The sequence below is a fragment of the Drosophila sulfurigaster genome, chromosome 3 (assembly GCF_023558435.1).
Source record: "Drosophila sulfurigaster albostrigata strain 15112-1811.04 chromosome 3, ASM2355843v2, whole genome shotgun sequence".
NCBI classification, from domain to species: domain Eukaryota; kingdom Metazoa; phylum Arthropoda; class Insecta; order Diptera; family Drosophilidae; genus Drosophila; species Drosophila sulfurigaster.
Window position 1 is genome coordinate 31,454,944 of NC_084883.1, and position 13,873 is coordinate 31,468,816.

The 13,873-nt window shown below is 36.4% G+C and overlaps 1 protein-coding gene across 2 annotated transcripts in view; it reads right to left on the reverse strand.

Annotated features, from left to right (window-relative positions):
* LOC133843053 (zwei Ig domain protein zig-8) overlaps nt 1–13,873 on the reverse strand; it is a 75,551-nt gene that overhangs the window by 8,394 nt on the left and 53,284 nt on the right. For both annotated transcript variants that reach the window (XM_062276410.1, XM_062276411.1), the window contains exons 3-4: nt 9,746–9,823; nt 9,549–9,681 (exon numbers count right to left, since the gene is read on the reverse strand). In XM_062276410.1, coding sequence (XP_062132394.1) covers nt 9,549–9,681; nt 9,746–9,823 — 211 coding nt within the window. The remainder of the gene's footprint in view (nt 1–9,548; nt 9,682–9,745; nt 9,824–13,873) is intronic.

Genomic DNA, 13,873 nt, shown 5'->3' on the forward strand with positions numbered 1-13,873 from the left:
CTGTTATTGGCCCAGCTGTTTGAAGTTTTCATTAGTTGACCCAGGCACAGCAGCAACACACACAGAGCAAGAGAGAGAGGCCAAAAAGCTGCCGAGTCCACGTTCTACACGTTTTGGCCACATTATGCTGGCCAGTTGCCAAGAGGGCACACAAAAAACACGATAAAGGCAGCTGGCAAACAGAACTGAGAACTCAGCTTCACTGAGTCTTGTTTACACACACAAGAGAGTCAACGAGGAAAGGAATTTGTGCAGCCACAGAAGGCCAACTGACAGACAGACAGACAGACAAACGGACTGGTAGACATATAGACAGCCAACGAGACGAGACGAGAGAGACAGAGAAAAGTCATGAAAATGCATTTTCATTTTTCTTGATTTCGCGCATAAAATGCGCATAAGCCTATATGCCCATAAACATAAACATTTGGAGCAATGAACTTTGCGCATGGCATACTTTTGGGCGCCACAATGCAGCTACTAGGCTTGTGTTATGCTCTGTGCAATCAACTGCGGGAACGGGTATGCCAAGCTAATGGATGCACTAAAAGAACTCTGAATTCCTTTGAAGCTCCAGGGTTGTATAGAGAAAACTGCGGAAGCCAAAACATAGCAGGTTTGTGTGTCAGTCATTTATCTTTGAGTTTAAAGACAGATATCAAGTATATTTGAAACGATAAAATCCGTCAAGTTTTAAGCAAATTAAAAACAAATAAATGTAAGCAAAATCTTAATATTTAAAAAACCAGTGAGTCATCACTTTATTTAAAATATTCAACTTTGAAAATAAACATAAAATATTATTACAATTTTAAGTTCTACATTCTTTGTATGATATAGGGTAACCCTTGGACCATCCCTTAGCCTTGTTTACTATTGCAATGTGGCTGCTGCTGTTGTAAAAATTTATTGCCCCGCATATGTTGATGTATGTTTGCACACATGTACAACATATACGAGTATTTATTGCCTCGTTCTTGTTCTCGTTCTCGTTCGCATTCGCATTCGCAATTCTCATGCTCGTTTCGCAGCGCTAAGTGACATACAACAATTTAACAGTTTTCCTCATTCTTCTTGTTGTTGATTTTTTTTTTATTTGGGGTGCAGATTTAAAGCATAATTTGAGTGTTGGTTGCGAAATGCAAAGTTGTGCGCTTTAAGCACACATCCCCTGGCTATTAATCTTGCGTCTCGAAACGCAAATTGCTTGGAATTAATTGTCAAATCAAATAAATAAATTCAATTTGTAAAAGTCAGTCGCACAATTGATTGGAATATTCTTAAGAATTTCTGCGCGATGCTTGTCAAAATGGCCCCGAACAAAAGGCCCCCAATGAAATGCCAAAACATCATCATCATCAAACATCGTCGTCGCCGTCGACGTCGCCTTCGACGTCTGCCCCAGACATAGTCCTAAGCTCCCCTCAGCTTCATAATCATAATCGCGGCAATGTCCTTCATGCCATTGCCAATTTCATTCTTCTGATTATTATTATTATTATTATTAATAATTCGGGAGACATTAATCATGCGTCTAGCAAGCGCTCCACCTACAGCTTGATAATATCCTTGTAATTTATCATTGCGAGCGCTTTTTTGCCCTCTGTGTCTTTTACTCTCTCCTTCTCTCTCTCTCTTTTTGTACTTGCCGACCTGCCACAAACAATGCAAATAGTAAAACATTTTGTTATTACTAGCGCAAATTATGTTTGCAATTTCATTTGCGTTGCGGCCTTTCCTACATTCCTACACTCTACCTAAAGCGGAACTCGTTTCACTATTGAAGTAAGAAATAAACTCACATTTTGTAGAAAGTGGAAACAAGAGGAAATAATTGAGTATTTTTGTTGTATATAATTCTTATTTTTTTAGATAGCTCTTTAGTTTGTAGTTTATTAATACATGAAGTATAAAGTTTATAGTTTATTACTAAAAGAGGTATGATTGACTTTAAGATTACGAATAAAATAGTATTTTACATAATTCATGCAACATGAATTTTGTTTTCATTTTAAAATTCAGTTTATAATTTTAAAAACAATGAAACGAACGATTGGATATTCTAAAAGGACATTGAAAAATGATACTATAAGAGTTCTAGACCGAAGCGAAATTGATTTAAGAATATTATTTTGTAGAACAAATTAGACTGAGAGTTGCTACTATGAAAGTGATTATGAATATTATATATAAAATGCAATCCTTTTTTAAAATTTGTAATTATATTACATTAATTTTTACTTAATTTACAAGTAAATGTATTTTCCTACCAATAACAGTCTTCTTTCCAAGAAATTTGACTTTTAGTTGTAGGATATTGCAACTGCGACCAGCTTTCTATTTATTTTTTCGCAGTGCCTGCTTGAATGTATGTGTGTGTGCTCTGCTTGAATGTATGTGTGCGGCAGATTGGCATAAATAAAACTTAATGCACTTTTTAATGCTACTCAATTCATTTTGGCGGATTCGCTGCGTCGTTGTTCTGTGCTATAAATACAATTTGCCAGAGAATTGGGTCAGCCCAGGAATCTCAGAGCAGGCTCTAAGAATAACAAGAACGAATAAAAGACACTCCAAAGTAGAGTAAAAGACGCGTTGCTAAGACAATGGCATTGCCATAACTTTAAAGCGTCCAAGTGTAATTGTAGCAACTGTAGATTTGAGCTTTTAATATGCAAATAATTGTTAGCTTATTGTGCGCTGGTTTATGAACAGCGCACTTCACAGCTTTAGCGTCGGACATTTAAATTGCGGTTTAATAGACAAATTGCTGACGATACACTCGAATGATTCCCTAAGATGATCTAAGCTCCGAATTAATAACAAGTAATTAAGCATGTCTATGGGGCATGTGTGTATGTGTGTGTGTCTTTGAGATTTAAGTGTAATTACTTAACCAATTGAATTTCTCAAATGACTCAACAACAACTGACCACACAACGACTTATTACCGTGAATTATATGAGACTCACTTAGGGCTCAGAGCCAACTTTAAGCTTCCCTTTTCAATTATATATTTCCAGCTGAAATACATTTACTTGGTCGATGAACTTTACACCTTTGCGAATTTCGTTTCCTACTTGTGCATTTCTTGATTCCGACTCAGTGAATCACAGAAATAAATATGCAATGATTGAGCATAAAAGATTTGTCGACTCGGTTTAAATGTTATAATTAAATTAAGTATTAATAACGAACAGAACCATTGAATTATGCATCAGTCAGTTGCGTTTCATTTGAGTTCGCGTTCATCATTCAGTCTCACAACTAATCGATTGTGTTGCTTCAGAGAATATTGCAAAATTTATCAATGCAGATTTTTATTAATAGTGTTTTTTCAATTAATTAATGTGTATAATTTATTTCACTCATTCATTTCATTTTTTTGCGAGCATAAATATAGAATCTAAAAATTGAAGTTATAAATTCTAGAGCAGCAACTGGGAAACTATTTTGCAGAGTTTTAATCGATTTCAAGCTACAATTTATTTCATAGAAAAACATTTTATTTAAATTGTCTGTTTTGGTTTAAAATTTGGGCATCTTTCTATTGTGGAAGTCTTTCTGCTAAATATTTGTAAGCATTGCTTTTATTTATTTTTGTTCAGCAAACATTTGCTGGGAAATATTTAAATTATTTTATGTTAAGTATGTGCTCACTTATCGCTTGGGCATATCAGACACAGACACAGGCACAGACACAGAGAGAAGCGTAGCGCGTCCATTTTAATTTATTATTTATTTATGTATTTACATTTTGACGAAGTGCTTTTTGTGCATGATTTGGCCTTTGGCTGCGCCTTAAATAAACAATATTGTGCAATATAAAAAGCGCACAAATTGAATCGCTTTCTCACTCGCTTTTGCTCTCTAACTGGGCTGCTATGTAGCTGGAAAGGCAGTGAAATTATTTGCGCTTGATTGCATGCAATTTGCTGGCTGCTAATGTCAACAACAAGAGTGGAACGGAGAGAGAGAGAGAGTGTTGCTTCCCCTCTCTATCTATCTAAAAAAAAGAGCAATCTACCGAGCTAGAGACAGACATCTTCTTTAGCTTTTCATTCTATGCCTGGCTACGCATTTAAATTGCCAGCATTTTGTTTAAATTCAAACATAGCTCCTCCTCCTTTCCTTTCCCTTCCCTTACTCCTTCCCTCCTTTCCAGCCCCTTCCTTTCGGTCTATCGTCAGTTGCTGGCACCTTGACTGTCTTGGCAGCGCTTGAGCAATTTATTTTTTAAGATATTTTCCTGTTTTATTTTTTTTTCTCCGCTGCTGTATAGTTACGCTTGATTACTTTCGCGCTGGTAAACAATTTTTTTTTTTTTTGCAGCGGCATCAACAACACCTTTTTAAGGATCTTTCCCCACAGCTACGCCTACTTCATCTTCATCTTCATTTTCACGCGGTGTCGCTGTCGTCTGTTTTGACGCACACGCAAAGTACATAATTTCATTTACAATTTGCCTTCTTTATCAGCAGCGTCTTCTGCTGCTTCGTAATTTGCCTTAAATTTCAAATTAAAATCTACCAGCAACGAACAACGAACAGCGAACTGAGTTCAGAGTTCTTAGTTCTCTCTTTTTCTTTAGTGTTTCGTCCAGAGTTTGACACCTTGTCGAGACTCGCTAATAAACTTGGTAATTTAAGCAATTGAAGTGGCTGCCATTGCATTAAAATGTCTAAAGTATTCCAACACCTACACTACATGCCATCTCGCATCTCGACATCCGCATCTCGACGTCCTCGAGTGTCTTGACTGATGTTTATGGTTCTTCTGGTCAACTTGGCGCTGGCGTTTGTTTTTCCCCGTCCCGACTTTTTGAGGGTGTGTGTAATAGAATTTTCACTAGCGCCAAAAAGAGGCCAACAACAACAACAACAACAAAGGCATCAAGAAAAACAAATTTATGGAATTTTTAGTGCAAAATTTTTTATTTGCATAAGCGCATAAAAAATACTGACACAACATCCAGATGTATGCAACGACAACAGCATCAGGCGAAGTACAGTGGCAACAGGCTTTCGAAATAAAAAAGACGTATTTAAAAGATGGAATTTTAAAAAGCAGAAATATTGCTTAAAGTGCCAAACATCAAAATTTGATTACTAAACACTTATAATTAAGTGAATGCGTTTCATAACTGTACAGTTCATAAATTAATTCCAAAGTTTTTAGAAATTCTTTACCGTACTTAAAAAAAAATATTAATCATTTATATCAATTTAGCGATAATACTTTATATTTATTTGAAAACTAATACAATTGCAGCTCTTGTTAGTTAATGTATTTCATAAATAAAGCTCATGAATTAATTACCAAATATTTAGAAATTGTTTTCCTTATCTAAAAAAATGTTCACATATTCTAACTTTCTATCATTTCACTTAAGTATTAACTTGCAATTCTTCTTAGTATGTGCATTTCATAATTGAAGCCCACAAATTGTTTCTCAAGTATTTTAAAATTTTCTATTTGTATTTGTGATTCCTGAGAAGTTGTTTACGAACGGATACAACATTTTAGAAGTTATTTGTTAAATAATGCAATCGGGTATTACTTGCTTTCATTGACAATCTGGTATAAATGCATCACAAATTTGAAATCTATAAATTGTTGTAAAAATCTTTCAAAATTCTTAGCAATATTTCAAAGCACATCCGTGTATTTCATTTATATTTAATTAAGATTTAATTAAAGTTTAAAATATTATATATTAAATTGACAATTAAATTAAATTTTTCTTTCTGAATTCATTTCACAAATGCAGTCGACAAATTATCTCTGCAATATTCAGAAACTACTTACGCATGTTTTAAATAATTATCATTTAATTAAAGTTCAAAATGTCTTATTAAATTGACAAGTAAATGCAATTGTTCTTACAGAATTCATTACACAAATGCAGCCCACAAAATTATTCCTGAAAAATTCAGGAACTCCTTACGCATATTTTAAATAATTATCATTTAATTAAAGCTTCGGATTTCATAATAAATTTGTGAATTACATGCAATACTTGTTAGCTTGCCGCAAACAACAAGTTTTTGCCACAGTGTGGCAGGCATTGCTGCCGCAGCCGCTGCCGCCGCTTCCACGTGAGTGGCATGTCGAATATTTTATATGCACATTTCTTTTTGGGCATTCAAATGAGTATGAACACATGAAGCTATGCCCTGGCATGTGATTCGAGGAGTTTCTTTTTATTTTCTTTATACTATATGTAGTTTGCACTCGTACTAGTTTGCATGGGCGGGGAGCGAGTGGGCGTGGTTTATTCAGCCGTTTGGCAGTCATTTGCATTTCCGCAAATGTAATATTTATGACTTGTGCTCTGTGTGATGTCTATGCAGCGGCCTGTCTCACTTGACGTTTGCTCTGTCCAGCTGTCTGTCGAGTCTGTCAAGTTGCTGTCTGCAGAAATATGTTTGTGTGTATGTATGTGCGTGTTAACTTGTTTTCCCAACCGCTTTTCATATTGGTCATGTCAAATAGTGTGTATGTGTGTGTGTGTGTGCTAAAACATTCATAACATCAGATGCTGACCAAAGCATTTTAGAGTGGACACAAGTCGTTGAGTGTATATTGCACTCGCATGTGGCCAAGTTCAGTTCAGTTGGCTAAAACAACAACACACAGGGGGAGCACAGAGAGGGGGTCAGAAATCAAATAAGCTCATTGAAGGCATTCTTCCGCACCAGAAAGTTTTAACAAAAATGCATTGCTAATGCGATGCGATAAAAATGCACTAAACGAACTAAAACGAACGAAAAATGTATAAGCAAAGCAAACACAAATGGCCATCTAACCCGTTTAGCTTGGCCAACTTATAGGCCAGAGATAAAAAGTTACATTTATAGTCTGCAGTGCAGTCAGGCAACACCTTCGCCAAGATACCGAAACATTTTTCATTTTTCAATTAGCTGCAAAACTGCTGACTACACAAAAGGGTTAACAGGATCTCTCTGTGTGTGTGTGTGTGCGTTCGGTCTAAACGGGTGAGAAACTTAAGCTAATTACTGGGGCATTTGGGTGCCAGACTGACAGCCAGTTAGTGAAACAAAAGGCAAGCAAAAGCAAGCAAGCAAGGCAGAGCGTAATCTAAGCTAAGCTTAGCTTTACTACATTTAAGCGTCCATCCTTAAGCCAACTTAAGAACAAACGTGGCCAACAGCAGCAGCAACAAGCCAATTTGCGCATAATCGAATTTACAATTTTATAATCACACGAGGACACAACGAGCAAGCAAGCAAGCAAGCTGCCTTTCTCTCAAAGGTCGCAGCGTGGCCATTTTTACTTGTCAAGAAGAGACTCGGAAGTATAGCAAACACCCACACACACACACACATTCCCACACATATGCACGATGTGTAAATAACATGCATATTGAATGGCTTCCTTAAGCCCACTCAGTGAAGGCTGCAGTACAGAGCAAGAGCGAAGCAACTGGAGTCTAAAGTCCCGTCTCGTCGTTTGGCCTGTGCTTAAAACAAATTTTCAAGAGCAACAACACTTACTCGTAAAAGTAATCACTTCAGTGGTTTGTGACCAATTTTACCTCCCTCCTCACCACCTGCTGCTGCAAACTTGGATTTTTCGGTAAATTCACAATTTTCAGCATGCGAATTTGCCTATTTTTCGGTGTGTGGTCTGCTTTCAGGCCAAGAGAGTTATGATAATTGCCGTTGGGCAAAAAGTTCTTTATGCCGTACATTGACTATTAACTGGCCTGGCTTCACATTACACAGCATTAGAGAGCATAACACACAGCCTGTCGATATTTGTGAGCACTCGGCTGCGCAACGAGTTTGGCAAGTAAATTTTGGCAGCCCAACAAATGTTCACATTTGTTCGAGTATTACGACCTATGGCTTGGGCCCTTCTTTTGTCATCCTGTCCTTTTACCCTCTGTGCACACTTTAAAGTTCTCCAGGGTCGCCCGAAAATAATGTCAGCAAATACTAAATTTGGGTATTCAAATGCCAGAAAGAGGACACCTTTCGGTGTTTTCTTTCTTTGCGAAGAAGGTGCGTGTGAAAATTAATACACTTCCCCTTCGAATGTGCTTGTAATTACATATGTAACCGAAAATCGAGTATTCAAATGGTCAATATCCAAGTGTCTTTGGGGCTTTGCTGTTCAATGTGCATTTTGTAAAGTCGCTTTTATAAATTTTGCATTTCATATAACTTTGAATAGGTTTCGAACAACTCTAAATTCAATGCGAAGGCAACTTTAATTTCTAATAAGATAAAGAGAACTTTTGCAAATTTTCTGCTTTTAATTTAGTAAAAATTGTAATTAAAGTTTTAACTATTTTTACTTGAAAATAAATTCAAGTTTCAGCTTCTTAGTATTTTAATTTTCTAACACAACTTAAAGCTAAACATTTTTCAATGAATTTGCTCGATGTGAGCTACATAGTACAACTTGTTCTTTAAGAATTATTTTATCACATTTTGTGTTTAAAAGACTAAATCACTTAAAAACATACTCAGATACGGATATTTTGTGTATTTCTTTAAACAAACCAAAACTTACATTCATTTAATATAATTCGTTTTAAGTTCAATTGTTGTATGAAAACTTTTTAGGTTCGAATTTAATAACTCATATTAAATGCAATTGAAAATAAATATATGTTTGTTTGATTTCTTAGCTTTCCATTTTATACCTCAACTTCAGCAGCAAATTTAACAGCAATATATTTAACTTGAGATCTAGTAAAACTCCGACTTAAAGAATTAATTCCTCAAACTCAAAGTCAATTGAAACCCTACTCAGCTTCAATTCAATATGTTTTTCAATTTATTTTGAAACCCTAATACTGTTAATACCCATAAATTGTTTTATTTGAATTCAGCCAACATTTTGTTTGGTCAAAGGCAACTTTAAGCTTTTAGAATTTCCTAGTTTAAATTTAGTAATAAATTTAATTTAAATTTTTAACTATTAGCATATAAAATTTATTGATTTTTGCTTCTTTGTTTTTCATTTCAAATAACAATTCGAAGAGGGAAATTCGACAACGATAAATTCAACTTGTGGTCAATAATCCTAAGACTATATAAAATTTACTTGCTGCGCAATATGTTTAAAATTTTTAACATTTTAAACTCCACATTTCTTTCAAAATCATCTTATACCCAAAGTTGCCTAAGTTGTTAATAAATATGTTTAATGTTATGTATAAATGTTTTCATTTCAATTTACTGAGTATTTTATTTGGCCAAGAGCGACTTTAACTCTAGGCTCTATTCCCTAATAATATTACCTATTATATGATTTGCTAACAGTTTGATTAAATTCATTTCTCGCTTACAAGCTTAACATTCAATATCGTTGCCTTTTGGGTCGGGTGCGAGTATTTAAGTCACGTAGAGTGCGTCGTAGCCTTTGTTTTAAATTTCCTATCACAAGAATCCTAAGCAGCCGGTCACAAATACCCGAGTGCTCTGGGTCAAGTGTTGCCCAAGTATTTAGTGAGACAACTTGTTGTTGTCGTTGGTGTTGTCGATATTGGAGTTTTGTTGTTATGTAATACTCACCCACAACGTTGAATGTGTAGGAGAGGGACATCTTCGGCTCTGTGTTGATTTGACACTCGTAGACGCCAGAGTCACGCGGCTGTGGATATTTGATTTGCAGTGTCCAATTGGCAGAGTTATCTGGTCGCAGAACCTGCAGCATGCCATAAAGATGAGTTAGAACATGCTCAGAGTCACAGACAGAGAGCGAGACTCACCTGAAAACGCTGATCGGAGGTGTAGGTGGTGCTGCCAGCGGTGAGGATATGCAGATCACGTTTGCGTATCCACGAGACCTGCAAGTAAATTGTGAGTCGTGAGTTTTCCGAACAGATAAAGACTTTGCTTATACATTGTTCACTTCGCTTAGAGCTCTAAAAGAAAGAGAACTGAGCTGAGCTGAGAACTTGTGAGTTCCTCACATTGCTTGGGTCTTATGTCTGCAAAGTTTAAAAATTACAAATTCCCGCACTTAAAAGTTTTGCCCAAGTGCGTTTAACAGCGCTTTGTGTATCCTGTGTGCTGCCACTTGCCACTTGCTACTTGCCACTTGCCACTTGCAGCGCAAAACAGTAACAAAAGAAAGCGCAAAGTTTACTTTTTTGTGTGTGTGCTGTTTCGTTTGGGGTTTGCTGCTGTTTGGTAATCTTTAGATTTCTGCTTTTGTTTTTGGCATTTAATCAAGCAACAACAAGAACAAACACGAACAATAAACAACAACAAATGCCCAACGCACATAATCCCTGCACACATTTGAGTGTGAAAAGGGTTGCATATACGCCATGCTGACACACCAAATGAGAATGAAAATGAAAACTGAAATTAAATGAATATTTGGCTCGTCTTATCGATGCTCAAACCTACGTTTTTATTACGCCGGTCAACAAAAATTACTTAGACACAATTGCAGAAAAGTCTTTAAGCCGGAAACACTTTCTCGATGAACTGTCACTGTCTCGCTCTTATTCTCAACCTCTCTCTCTTTCCCTATGTCTCCTTCTCAGACTCGAATTGTTTCAAATGCCTTTCAATTCGCTGTCACAGATAGTCGCAGTCAGCCTCATTGTGCTGGCCTCTATTTGGGGCCCGATTTTTATTAGAGCTTGAATTACATTTTCATTTGATTGCCTTGGCTTCTAGCTTCTGGCTCCTGGCGTTGCTTGGCTCCCGTAACTTTTTCGGGGTAACCATTAGACCTGGTTGTGTCTCTCTGTGATTTCTTTTCTCCTCTGCGTTCTCTGCTTCTTTTGTCGACCTTTGTGCCCTTTTCTGGCACATTGTTGCCAATTTATTTAATGTTCTTAGTTGTCCTCTTACTGTTGGCGCTGTTGTCACTGCTGCTTTTGCTGCTGCTGTTATTGTGATGCTCAATTTTAATTACAGTGCTGCCAAAGTTTTGCCGACTCGGCCAATTTAAAGTTTAAATATTTGCGGGCACAAAACTTGGCAATATTCAGTTTTGCCGGCCAGGCTCATTAATAACTGTTATGACTTGGCCTTGGGGCCCATTCCATAAACAAGCGAAGCATGTGCGAACAACGAACGAAATGAACGAAACAATCGCCAATAAAAGAGAAACTACCAAGTGCTCGCTTCGCAAATAAACAATCCTTTGCCGCTCGAATCCTTTTCCGACAACTATTGCCACTGATCTCATCCTGGACGAGACTAATAAATTCATTCGATTGGCGCTAAAGTCAACACACACACAAAGCCGGGCTATGAAAATGAAGCTGAAAGCAGGCAGTGAAAACGGTCACGTAATACGTAAAAATAAAATTCATTTGCTTGTAAAAGTTTTATGCGGCAATTTTATGATTTTCATCATAGACTTTTCGCCTTCGTCGAATCCCGCATTGGATTTTACTTGTCCCAGATTCCCCGAATGCTTTCGTCCGAAATGAGCCAATGCATTGGGAATTCGATATTAAACGCCTACAACGAACAGCGAACAAAACAAGAAGAAGAATTCGAAAACCTAAAGCACTGAATTGACTTCAAACTAAACCTTTTTTTACCCTCCAGCTTATAGAGCGGCAAGGTCAGTCTTTTAATAGTTGGGGCAGGAACAGCGGGAGAGTTGAACTATCACCCAATATATTGAAGCAATAAGCGGCGCACTTCCATCATAAAAAAGCGGAGTATTCATTGTGTTCAGAAAGTAAGCACTACTCAATGCGTATGATGAGTCCATGAATACGCCAAACTTATTCGTATGACACCAATAAAATCGCAACTATAAAATAAATAATCGAAAAAGGCATAACAAAAGAAGAAAATAAAGTAGTGAAATTCTAATTAAATATAAAAACTTATGGCTGCTTAATAGAATTATTTTTATATTTATGGGAAAAGTATTTAAGTATTTGAAAAGTTCGTTTTGTTATTAGTTAAGAAAGGGTTAAAGATAATCCTAGACTAAAAACTAATAAGTTTACAGAAACATGGACTTCTTTTGTATTTGAATTTTCCTATGACCTATGAATTATGTAATTAATTAAGAAATAATGAAGATGAATAACAAACATATAATATTAATGAGTAAAGTGTATATATAAAACATATAGCAATATAGTTATAATAATCTTTTTTAGAAAGTATATAAATAAAGAGTGAGTGTTGTTATTAGTTAAGAAACGGTCATTCAGAGAGATAAACTAAAAGCTAAACTAAATTTAAAATAAAGATTATTGTAGTAATAACAAACTTTTGGCTGAATAATAGAATGCTCCATCTACTTATTCGGAAAGTAAGGAGTAATACAATCAATTCTCAACTATTTATAACAAATAAAGTACTCTAGTTTATTGAAGACTAAACAAATAGAAAAAGTAGTTGAACTAATATTTCTGCTATTTATTTGGGTGAGCAAACAAACGTGAGTTCCTCGAGGCGACTAATTGCGCTAATTGAGCATACTTCCATAGGTAATAATTTACTATCATTAAGTTCGAGTTTTGTGCACAATCTATTAGAGCAATTAGTTAGCTTTCGCTTCAAAAAAGTAATCGATATTGAATGTGTATAAAAAAGGGGAGACTCGTTACTTTATTAATAGTCGAAAGTGCAAGTCTTAAAGTCTTGCAACTGATAATTGTGGTAAAAGAGTGTCGGCAAGCACCCAAATAATGACCATTTCATTGTACATATTCCATTTCATTACATTTAGTTTAGTTTTCACAGTTTGTGTGTGTTTCTAGAGTGTAGAATGTTCATTAGTTTTCGGGCACTCGCAATTTGTAAATAGGAAAACAACAAGCGTACACTCAGGCACATTTTCATGGCTTTTACAATTTTAATGAAATTTTCACACCATTTCCGGCAAACGTAGTACAAAGAGTGCTCGAGTGCTTCGCTTCGCTTTGGTTGTGGTGGTGAAGGGCCACGTACCAAAAAGTGGAAAGAAACGTACAAGTCGGGGCCAAAACCAAGAACTCTGTGGCAACAGCAACTGCAACTGTGTGTCAGTTCTCAAGTTACCCGAAGCATCGGCCAACAACTTGGGCCAAAGTCTAAAGTCTCTCTCTCTCCCTCTTGCTCTGGCTTGGTTAGAGACGCAGAAAATGCGTCAGCAAAGTTTTTAATGTATTTTCGCCAAGTTTGTACACACACACACACACTCTCTCGCACACTCGCACATACATTGAAACTTCCTTCATTTGGCTGTGCTATAAAATGACAAAAACAACAAGAAGAAGCAAAATAAAGAAAAGTAAAAGCAGCCAAAAAAACTGGCACAACGAAACGAAAGTTTTCGGTTGAAGCAAACCAACACAAAGTGTTAAATAATATAAAACTATGCTTGTGGTATTTATTTAAACCTAAGGACATTACGAAAATTATACCCCCCCCCGGCACAAAGTTTGCTTGCGCTGACACACTGGGGATCTAGCTGGGGATCTACTTGTTTCCCTCCCTCTATACCTCTTCGCTACCTGCCACGTGCAACCTGTGGCAAGCTCTGCGGCAAATCCCTAAGCTACGCGAATTGAACTCAACTGCTGTCCAAATCTAAGCATACTTATGTACACACACCACTCAGGTGAACTTCAAGTGTGCGAGTGTGTGTGCGAGTGAAGTTGCCACAAATGGAATCCATGCAAAGTTTATCAACTTTTCACTTCTGCTCTTTTTGATTTTGCTGGCAAAATTAAATATTAACGGCTTTGCTTCTTCGCATTGCCCGAGGTGAAAGCTGAGTGAAATGCTTGTATTATGCGTGTAAATAAATAGTCGCAGCTTACTTATGCAACCCTTTCACTATACTCTATTTATTATACATATACTTCTCATTCTTACTTCCCTCGCCTTGATCTTCAACCTTTTGGGAATGATTTTCCCAGGAT